Source organism: Hyla sarda, chromosome 1 (genome assembly GCF_029499605.1).
Source record: "Hyla sarda isolate aHylSar1 chromosome 1, aHylSar1.hap1, whole genome shotgun sequence".
Classification (NCBI taxonomy): Eukaryota; Metazoa; Chordata; class Amphibia; order Anura; family Hylidae; genus Hyla; species Hyla sarda.
In genome coordinates, this window is record NC_079189.1 from 558,529,267 (window position 1) to 558,541,422 (window position 12,156).

Sequence of the window (12,156 nt, forward strand, 5' to 3'; positions counted from 1 at the left end):
AATGACGTGATGACGTCTAAGGAGAGCGCCGGCCATGCAGGGGATCCTGGCACGGAGCAGACACCGAGGAGGCAGGTGAGGTCCCCACCCGGTGTCCTGTAAGCTGTTTGGGACGCCGCGATTTCACCGCGGCGGTCCGGAACAGCCCGACTGAGAAGCCGGTTTAGTGTCACTTTCGCTTCAGACACGGCGGTCAGCTTTGATCGCCGCGTCTGAAGGGTTAATACAGGGCATCACCGCGATCGGTGATGTCCCGTATTAGCCGCGGGTCCCGGCCGTTGATGGCCGCAGGGACCGCCGCGATAGGTGTGTATTCGCCATATAAGACGCACCAACTCCCCCCCCCCAAAGAAAAAGTGCGTCTTATACGGCGAAAAATACGGTAAATTTGAGCTCATACCTGGAAACTGGATTCAGTTCCTATTTTTAAGAAACTTTCCTTACTTGTTTTGAAAATATCCTCAGTAAGAGGTAAAAATATCCTATTCTTGTCTGGAGGGGGATTTCAAGGGAAAAAAAAAAAGACCATAAAAAGGAAACCCGCTGTCAAGTGGTGTGAGAGATGTTCTGTTAGGCAACGGCTTCCCAATTGGTAAATTCCTGTTTGCCGCAGACACAACAGAAAACAGGAAATATTTACTGGCTCTGCAGGTGTCCGGAAATATCCACAGAACAATCTGGTGACCTCAACAGCTTGATATGGTATGTGAGACTGGGCAGGTGTTATTAATATTTCCTTATTGTGTGTTCTTTGGCTTCGGCCTGTCATTTGTGCGCGTTGTATAAAAAGCGATTAGATTTTTCCCACAAAGTTCATTGGCGGCGTTGTTGACAAAGTCTATTTGTTGGGTCAAGATTAATATGCCAAGTGGTGCTTGTGCTTTCAAAACAGTCTTTAATAACTTCCTCCTCTTTCGTGCACTGTGTACGCACGTATATAGATATTAGATTAATAGATAAAATTAATTTTAGACACCGCATATCTCAGCTCAATGGCACCATTGTCATTTCTTTCAAAGCAGCCAACTATTTTCTTACACTTTAAGGGGGTACTCCCCTGGAAAAAAAAAACATTTTAAATCATCTGGTGCCAGAAAGTTAAACAGTAAATTTGTAAATTTTTCCAATTTTTTCCAGATTTGTAAATTACTTCTATTGAAAAAATCTTAATCTTTCCAGTACTTATCAGCTGCTGTATACTACAGAGGAAGCTCTTTTCTTTTTGAATTTCCTTTCTTTCTGACCACATCGCTCTATGCTGACACCTCTGTCCATTTTAGGAACTGTCCAGAGTAGGAGCAAATTACCATAGCAAACCAATCTTGCTCTGGACAGTTCCTAAAATAGACAGAGGTGTCAGCAGAGAGCGCTGTGGTCAGACAGAAAGGAAATTGAAAAAGAAAAGAACTTCTTCAATTGTATGTCTACAATTGAATACCATTATTGTTCTGTGTAAACATGTAAAAAGAGTGTTCTTTTTATCTCTTTATAGCACTTACAGTGATCTTGTGCGTTTTCCCACTGACAAAGAAATGATCAGCTGATAATTTTAATGGTCGGTTTATTTGAACAGTGATAGACAGAATACTTAAAAAATCCAGAAATACACATTTCTAATACAAAAAAACATTGTTTTGCATTTTAATAAGTAAAATAAGTATTTGTTCCAATCCTAAGTGTTTTTACACGAGTAACAGGCTGAGATTAGGAGCACTCTCTTTTGGTATGGCGGGATAGTGATGAAGATGACATGGTTGTTAGGTTCATGATACAAGAAGTAGAGTTGTGATCATAAGGAGTACTTGATGATGAGGGTTGTAGTGTCAGGTGGCTGGAGTGTAGCATGCAATTAACCCGCTATTCAGGTCAAGGCCCCAGGAAATGAACACCTTAAAGGGGTACTCTGCCCCTAGACATCTTATCCCCTATCCAAAGGATAGGGGATAAGATGTCTGATCTCGGGGGTCCTGCCGCTGGGACCCCCACGATCTTTGTTTAGCACCTGGCATTTGTTTAGAATGCTGGGTATGGGCGGCTGGGCTTGTGACGTCATGACCATACCCCCATGATGTCACACCACGCCTCCTCAATGCAAGTCTATGGGAGGGGGCGTGGCGGTCACCCCGCCACCTCCCATAGACTTGCATTGAGGGGGCATGGTGTGACATCACAAAGGGCATGGCCATGACTTCATGACCCTTCGCTGCCCGCTCCAAGCGTTTGAAACAAAATGTTCTGAATGCTGGAGCAGCAGAGTACCCCTTTAAAAGTCAGGATTTATAGATTACAACTTGTTCTTTACTGGTGATGCAGATCCGGTACAGAAGTAACCGGTAACTTGTCCCTATCACAGTCCTGGAGTAATTAGTCAGATTGAGATTTGGCAGTATGTGACTTGTAGTCTTCCCGAGACTGGTTTTCTTTTCCTAGTGGTACGTGCAAGGCTCAGAGGGATGTATCGATTCTGGCTTGTTCTATGCTGCATGTCCAGGATAAGACTTAAGACCTGAGGACTTATTACTTTACTAGACTTTTGACTATGACTTACGACTTGACTTGTGACTATCCATGAGACTTGACTTGTGAGTGACTAGACTTATATCGTCCTTGTAGCATGTGCTGGCTCAGAGGCTTACAAGGCTTCTGCCCTGGCTTGTCCCTCATGGTACTTAAAATTCACTTGTCTGTAGTAATTTAGAATGTGACATAAGGCTGTACAGTCCAATGTGTGAGTGCATACTTCCGGGGTTTTCACAGGGGTGGATGCTGTGGTACATGGATCCCCTACCTAACTTACATTTCATCGGGTTTTCCTGAGACACCACTATCTTTGAGGGCCTCCAGAAGGGGGTCCCCAGACTTTGGGCTGTTGCTTGACTGGGCCAGCCAAGAGAAAATCCACACCCTAGTCAATTACTTTGCAAAGTTGGTTCTGCCATTGCCTCTTATGCTACAACTTGTGATGGTATTACCCTTGTAGTGGGACACGCTAGACAGGTTGCATCTTTTTGGTCTTGTGCTGAATTGTTGTAGCTGAAGGTGTGAGAGCTGCAGGAATAGGTGCTTTCTCTTTTCTGGCCTAGGCCAGATTAACTCTAGCTTGTGCTTTTGGGATCCTCCCCTGTCCCTGGGGACTGGGGGGGAGCAGGGACAGCCCCTGGACCATATTGGCTAAAGGGTTGGTTATCGCCAGCCAGGGGAGGACTGACCGGTAGGTCCGAACGGACATGGTCCCAGGGCCCCGCCGCTGCTGCCACTGGGGATCCAGGACACTCGTCCTTGATCCCCAAGCAGCCTTATGGCTCACGTGCATACAGCTGAAAACTTCCTCTCAGTGTAATCCGCATCTGTGGCCTACACTGAGAGGAGACGTGACCTACGCCCCCGCTGCACAGTGCAGGCGCCAATGACATCACTCATTGGTGACTGAACTGTAGAAGCTGAAGAACACTGCTGCCGGTAGTGCAGAGGAGATCGCTGCATGGGAAAGTTGAACAGCTTTTTTTGCTTTGTTTTTTTACATTTTTTTTTCCATATTTTTTATATACCTTTCTGCCTAATCACCTGTCCCACATACATGTCTGCCTAATCACCTGGGCCCCATACCTGGCTGCCTAGCCACCTGGCCCACTTACCTGGCTGCCTTACCACCTGGCCCACACACAGGCTGCCTAACCAACTGGCCCACATACCTGGCTGCCTAAATACCTAACTAGCTACCTACCTACATGCCTTTCTACCTACCTACCTGACTAGTTACCTACCTACATATCTGGCTACCTAACTACATAGTTTCTTGGAGACAGGTTCGGTTAGCACTAAAAAAAGTTCTGGTAGGTGCTCGCTAATGATGGACTTGGTCCCAAAAGTCCCAGATAATCCAAGTGGCAGAAAATAGCAGCACACAGATAACTCGGTGAAAAGGTGTGTGGTTTTATTCACCAAACATCAATGGCGACGTTTTGTCTGCCTCTCGCAGCCATTGTCGAGCAATTGCTCGACAATGGCTGTGAGAGGCAGCCGAAACGTTGCCATTGATGTTTGGTGAATAAAGCCACACACATTTTGATCTAATTATCTGTGTGCTGATATTTTCTGCCACTTGGATTAACTACATAGTTAGCTACCTACCTAGCTACCTACCTACCTGCCCTTTTCAATGTTGATCAGCCGGAAGGATCTTGTCAATAATCTGAAGGTAGCTGGGATCATGGCTCTGGTTAGAGAAAAGGGAGAGTATGCCTGCGGTGCAGATAGATAGATATGCCTTGCTCTGCCAGTAGAAACATACAGTAAAGCTTTTTAGGTCTAGTCAGCCTGGGTTGTGACTGGTGGAATCCTAATGGCATTGTGTGAAGAATTACTTTGCCCGGAAGCTGTTTCCAGTTCACAATTAGGGTGAGAGCTCTAAATTCAGTAATCCACCCCCCAAGAGGAAGTGAATTTTGTCTATAGGGCCAGAAGGAATAAGATGAACTAGGGCCCTTCTGCATCTGTTTGTCTCTTAGTGGGCTTCTGGCTGAATGTAAATGTATTTGTGTGGGAAATAGTTAAAATGTAGTCACTGTGTGACTACTTTAGGGCCATAATAGTAAATGGGGCAGCTGCCAGTACACCCCAGTACATGTCGCTCGCATCCCTTTTTGACAGGACACCAACATATACCTTGGCATAAGGGAAAATGCATAATGGAAAATGGTGATTTCCACCAACCTCACTGCTCTACACCCTACCATTGGGCAATGTAGTGCAAAATCCTGGAAGTCATTTGTGCAACTTCCATTAAAGTAAATGGGGAGTTTCGCAAATTGGGTAAATTCCCCACATCGGCTGCTTTTGGCTTATCCAAACACCTCTAGTGGACACCAACAGGCTGGAGATGGACAGGAAGGAGATTGGACAACTACTTTCAATGCATGTCAGTTAAAGTAACTTTTCACACTTGCCAATTTCTGCCACTTAGGAAACACACCTGTAAATATAAGTTTTTTTTGGAGGCAATGATGGCACACGTGACACCACTTTAACCTACAAAGCATTTATTTAAATACACATGAAATCTGTATTCAATAGACTAGACGACTGAAAAAGGTCCAAAATAAAAAGTTTATATAACTACACATTTACAAAAAAGGTTGAACGGACAGATACTCGCTTCACAGAACAAAGATGTAATAATCTGTAATAATCCCAGTCGGTCAGGATCTCTCCATTGCTATAAATTATCAGTGTGATGGGGAAAAGCCGACTTCCCAATGACTGACAGGTCTACTTTGACTGGATGAAATCCTGTTGTATTTTCATGTTCTCCCTCAGTCCAAAGTCCACACGGTCCTTCATATACACAAGTGTAAAGTAGATATCAGCGCGGATTTAACCATTTTATTCCTGATCGAGATCCCTTATCCTTGACGCTGTTCCCATCTCCTGAGGCCATGTCAAAATCTACGAACAAGAAAGTAAAGACATGTAAATGGAATTCTTATATTATGATGACAAGTCTGATGAGCTATTATACCACATGTCCCTTAGCAGCACCCCATTCTGCCCAGGCACAAATAGATATTGCGCTATTTTATTAAAAACTGAAAAGAAATAATACAAAAGACTAAGGGGCTGTTCACATTGCATTTTCCCTTATGCCAAAGTATATGTTGGTGTCCTGTCAAAAAGGGATGCCAGCGACATGTACTGGGGTGTACTGGCAGTTGCCCCATTTACTATCATGGCCCTAAAGTAGTCACACAGTGACTACATTTGAACTATTTCCCACACAAATACATTTACATTGTGAGACTCGAAAACCTACATCATCCTGCAAAGTAAGCATATACAGTGGGGCACCAATTGTGCAAGTTCTCCCACTTATGAGAGAGGCCTGTAATTTTCATCATAGGTATACCTCAACTATGAGAGACAAAAAGAAAAAGAAAAAAAAAATCTATAAAATCACATTTGGCCCATTCCACCATGCAGATCTCCTCTAGAGCAGTGATGTTTTGGGGCTGTCACTGGGCACACAGACTTTCAACTCCCTCCAAAGGTTTTCTATGGGGTTGAGATCTGGAGACTGGCTAGGCCACTCCAGGACCTTGAAATGCTTCTTAAGAAGCCACTCCTTCGTTGCCCAGATGGTATGTTTGGGAACACTGTCATGCTGAAAGACCCAGACACTTTTCATCTTCAATGCCCTTGCTGATGGAAGGAGGTTTTCACTCAAAATCTCACGATACATGGCCCCATTCATTCTTTCCTTTACACGGATCAGTCGTCCTGATCCATTAGCAGAAAAATATCCCAAAGCATGATGTTTCCACCCCCATGCTTCATAGTAGGTATGGTGTTCTTTGGATGCAAAGCTTTATCCTTCAAACACTACGCATTGAGTTTTTACTTTGGTTTCATCTGACCATATAACATTCTCCCAATCCTCTTCTGGATCATCCAAATGCTCTCTAGCAAACTTCAGATGGGCCCGGGCATGTACTGGCTTAATCAGGGGGACACATCTGGCACTGCATGATTTGAGTCCCTGGCTGTGTAGTGTGTTACTGATGGTAGCCTTTTTTACTTTGGTCCCAGCTCTCTGCAGGTCATTCACTATGTCCCCCCGTGTGGTTCTGGGATTTTTGCTCACTGTTCTTGTGATAATTTTGACACCACAGGGTGAGATCTTGCGTGGAGCCCCAGATCAAGGGAGATTATCAATGGTCTTGTATATCTTCCATATTCTAATAATTGCTCCCACAGTTGATTTCTTCACACCAAGCTGCTTGCCTATTGCAGATTCAGTCTACCCAGCCTGGTGCAGGTCTACAATTTTGTTTCTGGTGTCCTTCGACAGCTCTTTGGTCTTAGCCATAGTGACTGTTTGAGGTTGTGGACAGGTATCTTTTATACTGATAACAAGTTCAAACAGGAGCCATTAATACAGGTAACGAGTGGAGGACAGAGGAGACTCTTAAAGAAGAAGTTACAGGTCTGTGAGAGCCAGAAATCTTGCTTGTTTGTAGGTGACCAAATGCTTATTTTCCAACATAATTTGTAAATAAGTTCTAAAAAAAATCAGACAATGTGATTTTATGGATTTTTTTTATTCTCATTCTGTCTCTCATAGTTGAGGTATACCTATGATGAAAATTACAGGCCTCTCTCATCTTTTTGGGTGGGAAAACTTGCACAATTGGTGGCTGACTAAATGCTTTTTTGTCATACTGTACATGGGGGAAATGGCCTGAACATAGTGGATAGTTTACTAAGCTTGGGCCATTAGAGTGAATGGGGCCACTGCCACTGCACCACAGTACACGTTAGCACCCCTTATAACAGTATGCTAATGTATACCATGAACAAAAGTGATTTGAACAGCCCCTTAGAGGTATACGTCTGGAAGGGTGGGGAATGGTGGTGAAAAACTACAATCGATTAGCTTATCTGCCTATTAGTTTCTCAACTCTTGATAAAGGTTTTAACTCCTTATTTTCTAATATAAAATTCCAAATCTGTGGCATAGACAAAGATTTATAGAAGTAGTTTTGGGGCACCTGTGCATCATGTATTAGTATTAAATATGTATGCTGTAAGCTCTTAAGCTCCCTCTTGTGGTGGCTGCATGGAGCCAACATTTGATTAGTGTTATCAGGTGGCTAATATAACATTTCCTTGGTCTGTTAGACATTTCAGCAGGTTGCAAGGTAATAGTTTAAGACTTGAGAGTCCCATCGAGATCTGGAACAAACACATCCTAGTGCTATAAGATTATAGGTTATAGAAAGCTACTGATAAATGTTAGTGGAGACAATGCCTTGTATGTATGCACATCAGTCCAGGAAAAGGAAAGGAGTATTAAGGACCTGTCAGGAACAGTTCAGATCTATTATCAGTGGGGTACATGACATAGAATTAGTTTACACCATTGTTTCAGGGCTTGGGATGTTCATGTCTCTTTCATAATCAAGAGAGGTTAGTATATAAAAATCTGCTAAACACCCCACCACTAGGGGGCAGACAGGCTTTTGTGTCTGGTTGGTCGGTAGCTTGCTGCAGCAGAACCTTTCTTTCACTGGTCCTCCTGCCTTGGAGACCAGACTAACTACCGTACATACCATGGAGAACAAACAAACGATGATCCAGCACTTGCAAAAAACGAACAGGTTTATTGAAGATCACTGGACACAGGTAAAACGAACCATATAATCAGACGCGTTTCGAGCGCATGCGCTCTTCGAAGAAGAGCGCATGCACTCGAAACGCGTCTGATGATATGGTTGGTTTTACCTGTGTCCAGTGATCTTCAATAAAGCTGTTCGTTTTTGCAAGTGCTGGATCATCATTCGTTTGCTCTCTATTGGAGTGTCCTGCCGGGCACAGATCCGAGCACTGCTACGAGGTGGTGAGCTGGAGTACTTTGTTCTTTGTTCGTAACTACATACCATGTCCTGACTTATTTAAGTCCAGATAACAGTTCAGACAACTATGTAGACAATAGATCCTTGTCTAGATTTTGGCTACAAATTGCTTAGACCCCTAATAATGTATTTTTATTTTATTTTTTTAAGGTAGGAATAGGTATTGGGGTTCCCCGGGTTCTCTTTTAGAAATAGCTGCAATGTATAAGACATATTATAAAAGCAGATGACCTCTACAATTGACCCTAACCTATAGATAATGTGAGGTACTAGATACTATTGGCTTTAAATAGTAAAGATGTTGCCCACATTAACCTCTCACATTCCAGTTCTTAGTGCAGAGAAGGCTTCATGATCTGTCATCAGGTGTTACAGGATTCTGTATATTGTCGGTGGAACGTACCAGAAGATGAGGAGGGTCTTCGTTTGTTGCCAGGTTTTGGTCCAGTCAGTTGGAAAAATGGAAATTTCAAGCATTTTCCGGTGACCCGATCACATATTCCAGATGGGCAGTTGCAAGTTCCTCTGCAGTCCATCCCATAGGAGCCATATGGACATTCTACGATACAACAAGATGGACAGAGAAGCATTACAATGTGCAGCAAATTCATTTCAATTGCACTAAGCTGTAGGTAAGTCATTAGGAGTTATGAGCATTTGTGTTACTAGTGTCTCCAGCAACGTACACCCTGGAATATGATTGGCCACCCTAGTCATGCACGGCACAGTACAGTCAGTCTACTGGAGCATATTCAGGAACATTTTATTCTTTCTTGGAGAGCTGAGTGTTCCAATGGTCCAGCCATTACACATTTGATATACAGTGGTCCCTCAACATACGATGGTAATCCGTTCCAAATGGACCATCATTTGTTGAAACCATCGCATGTTGAGGGATCCGTGCAATGTAAAGTATAGGACAGTGGTCTTCAACCTGTGGACCTCCAGATGTTGCAAAACTACAACACCCAGCATGCCCGGACAGCCATCGGCTGTCCGGGCATGCTGGGAGTTGTAGTTTTGCAACATCTGGAGGTCCGCAGGTTGAAGACCACTGGTATTGGAGGTTATACTCACGTGTCCCAGCCGCTCCGGACCGTCAACGCTTGTCACCAATGTCCTGGATATTGCCTTCCATCGCTGTCGCTGCGTCCCCGGGATGTCCCGACGCTTCGGCAAGGCCTCTGCTTCCCCGGCATCCTCGCTCTCCGTCGCCGCTATCACGCCGCTACGCACGCTGCTCCTATTGGATGACGGGACGGCGTGCACCGCGACGTGATGATGCCGATGGAGAGCGCCGACGATGCAGGGGATCCCGAAGAGGACGCGCTGGAGCCCCGAGGACAGGTAAGATATCGTCAGTGGACCACACGGGGCACCGTAAACGGCTATCCGGTGGCAGCTGAAGCAGTCTGCGCTGCCGGATAGCCGTTTATGCGATGGCCCCGACATACAAAAGCATCGTATGTTGATGCTGCCTTCAACATGCGATGGCCTCTGAGAGGCCATTGTATGTTGAAATTATCGTATGTCGGGGCCATCGTAGGTCGGGAGGTCACTGTACTTGTTAAACTGTAGGGAATAGCTTTCTTTGGAGATTCTGCCACTTTTATTTCTATAAAAAATACTTTTGTATACATCCCCAAGTGTTAAAGAGGCATGCCAACTGACCATAAGGCCTCTCCCTGCTGGCATCATGTCCGCTACTCCAGGTGATTGACATACACAAGACTCGCCCTGTGAGTTAAAGAGGTTCAGGATCACTCAGAGACAGTGTGTGCATACGTGGGATAACTACACAGGACTGTCACAGGCAGATGAGCCCCATGTGTCAATCACCAGGAAGAGTCTTATGGCCGCGGGGCATAGTGGATCCTGGACCAACCCTCTCTATGGTAAAAGCAAACAAATCACTGAAAAAAGGTATACCTGGACTATGCTTGGTAACCCCTACTGCAATGTGTTGCCATTTTAAGAGGTATATACAGTATACTGTGACAGATGCATTTTGGCTTGCTGCAGCATCATCTTTGTCCAAGCTGAAGCACAGGCTAGGACAAAGTCCATTAAGTAAGGGAAGGACTAGCACTCCTCTGTGCTCACTCCTGTCCTATCAGACTGCAGCAAGAAAACAGAGAGGAGGGGTTACAAAGCAGCCTGCAGTGATTGGATGAAGAGACCCAGCAAAGCACAACAGACTCAGGGAGGAAGTGAATGCATGGTGAGAGAGGGTGAGCTTGTTGTTAGCCTTGGACACGCCACTTCCTGAGCAGTGGATGTCAGAATGAGTGAGCAGCAGAACAGAGGGATTTGTAATCCAAATACAGAAGCTAGACACATAAAAAAGCATATGATATGATAGGTATGCTTTAAGAAGAAACAACATAAAAAGATTCCCCCATACTAAACCCAATAGACTGGGATATAGTGTGGGTGAACAGGAGACCAATGAGGGGTCAATGACTCCTATATATATGTCCTATATGTACATGTGAGGGCTCAGTCGATGCAGCACTCACATGACCCGTGACAATAAATATTCATATCAAGACGGCGGGCCCGCCTCCAGTGCGCAATTCATGGAAGATGGAAGCAGATCTCCAGGGTGCAGGTACGTATAGGAGTCAGTGACCCCTCATCGGTCTCCTGCTCACCCTCACTATTACCCCATTGTATTGGGTTTAGTGGGGGTGAGTAGGATGATCGTTTTCCTTTAATGTAAGAACATGAAACTGTTACATGTTAATTATGTGACCTCCACGTGTCTGTATAAGAAACAAATAAAAAGCAAGTTGTATGAAACCCCAGAAAAAAAGAAAGATGTATTAATGGTTCCAACATAATATATATGACTGCTATAATATAGACAGGTCCTCTACCAGTACACAGAATACTTTATGTAGAGGCTTAAAATTATCAAGATGAAAAAAGCTTATATTATTTACAGAAGTGGTCTCCAAACTATGGACCTCCAGCTGTTGCAAATCTACAATTCCCAGCAAGCCCAGACAGCCGTGTGGCGTTTTATTTTTGCAACAGCTGGAGGTTCACAGTTTGGTGACCACTGATTTACAGTGAAGAAAAATGCAGTTATATAAATGTCAGGGGAGCGGCTGCTTAACCTTGGGAGGATTTATCTGTATTAAGAAGAGAATTGAGGGAGGAACAAAAGAAATATGGAAATAATTAAAAAGGTCCATTTTCTTGGAAGTGAAGCTCAGGTTAGTCAGCTGGCCCGGCTCTTCATTCCTCACACGTCCTCAGGGGTTGTCATCAGGTCTTGTGTCATGGCAGCTAAACCCACACGAGGTTCACTTACTTTTCAAAAACCTCCCTGCATTTATGTGCGCTGGATATGAAATGTACAACACACAATAGAAAGGAGGATCACAATATAGAAGCACTGACTCATAGGAATATCACTCTGGAAGAACTTCCTTAGGCCGGATAATATAATGGTCGCTAATAGAAGAGTTGGCGGCTTTCACTTTCTCATTGTAATTACATTTTATAGAATCTATTTATCTAATGAATTGCTGAATTAATATCTTATCTATCTCATATCTATCTATCTATCTATCTATCCCATATCTATCTATCCCATATCTATCTATCTCATATCTATCTCATATCTATTTATCTATCTATCGCATATCTCTCTATCTATCGCATATCTCTCTATCTATCTCATATCTATCTATCTATCTCATATCTATATATCTATCTATCTATCTATCACATATCTCTC

At 43.9% G+C, this 12,156-nt stretch overlaps 1 protein-coding gene and 1 long non-coding RNA gene across 2 annotated transcripts in view; one reads left to right on the forward strand and one right to left on the reverse strand.

Moving 5' to 3' along the window:
• Positions 1–5,022: 5,022 nt before the first annotated feature.
• The window catches only part of ESM1 (endothelial cell specific molecule 1), a 17,485-nt gene continuing 10,351 nt past the window's right edge, over positions 5,023–12,156 (reverse strand). Inside the window, exons 2-3 of the mRNA XM_056542240.1 lie at positions 8,812–8,967; positions 5,023–5,445 (exon numbers count right to left, since the gene is read on the reverse strand). Of these exons, the coding sequence (XP_056398215.1) occupies positions 5,363–5,445; positions 8,812–8,967 (239 nt within the window). The 3' untranslated portion in view covers positions 5,023–5,362. The remainder of the gene's footprint in view (positions 5,446–8,811; positions 8,968–12,156) is intronic.
• The window catches only part of LOC130293497 (uncharacterized), a 6,278-nt gene continuing 3,023 nt past the window's right edge, over positions 8,902–12,156 (forward strand). The window contains exon 1 of the long non-coding RNA XR_008848221.1: positions 8,902–9,040. This is a non-coding gene — a long non-coding RNA (uncharacterized LOC130293497). The remainder of the gene's footprint in view (positions 9,041–12,156) is intronic.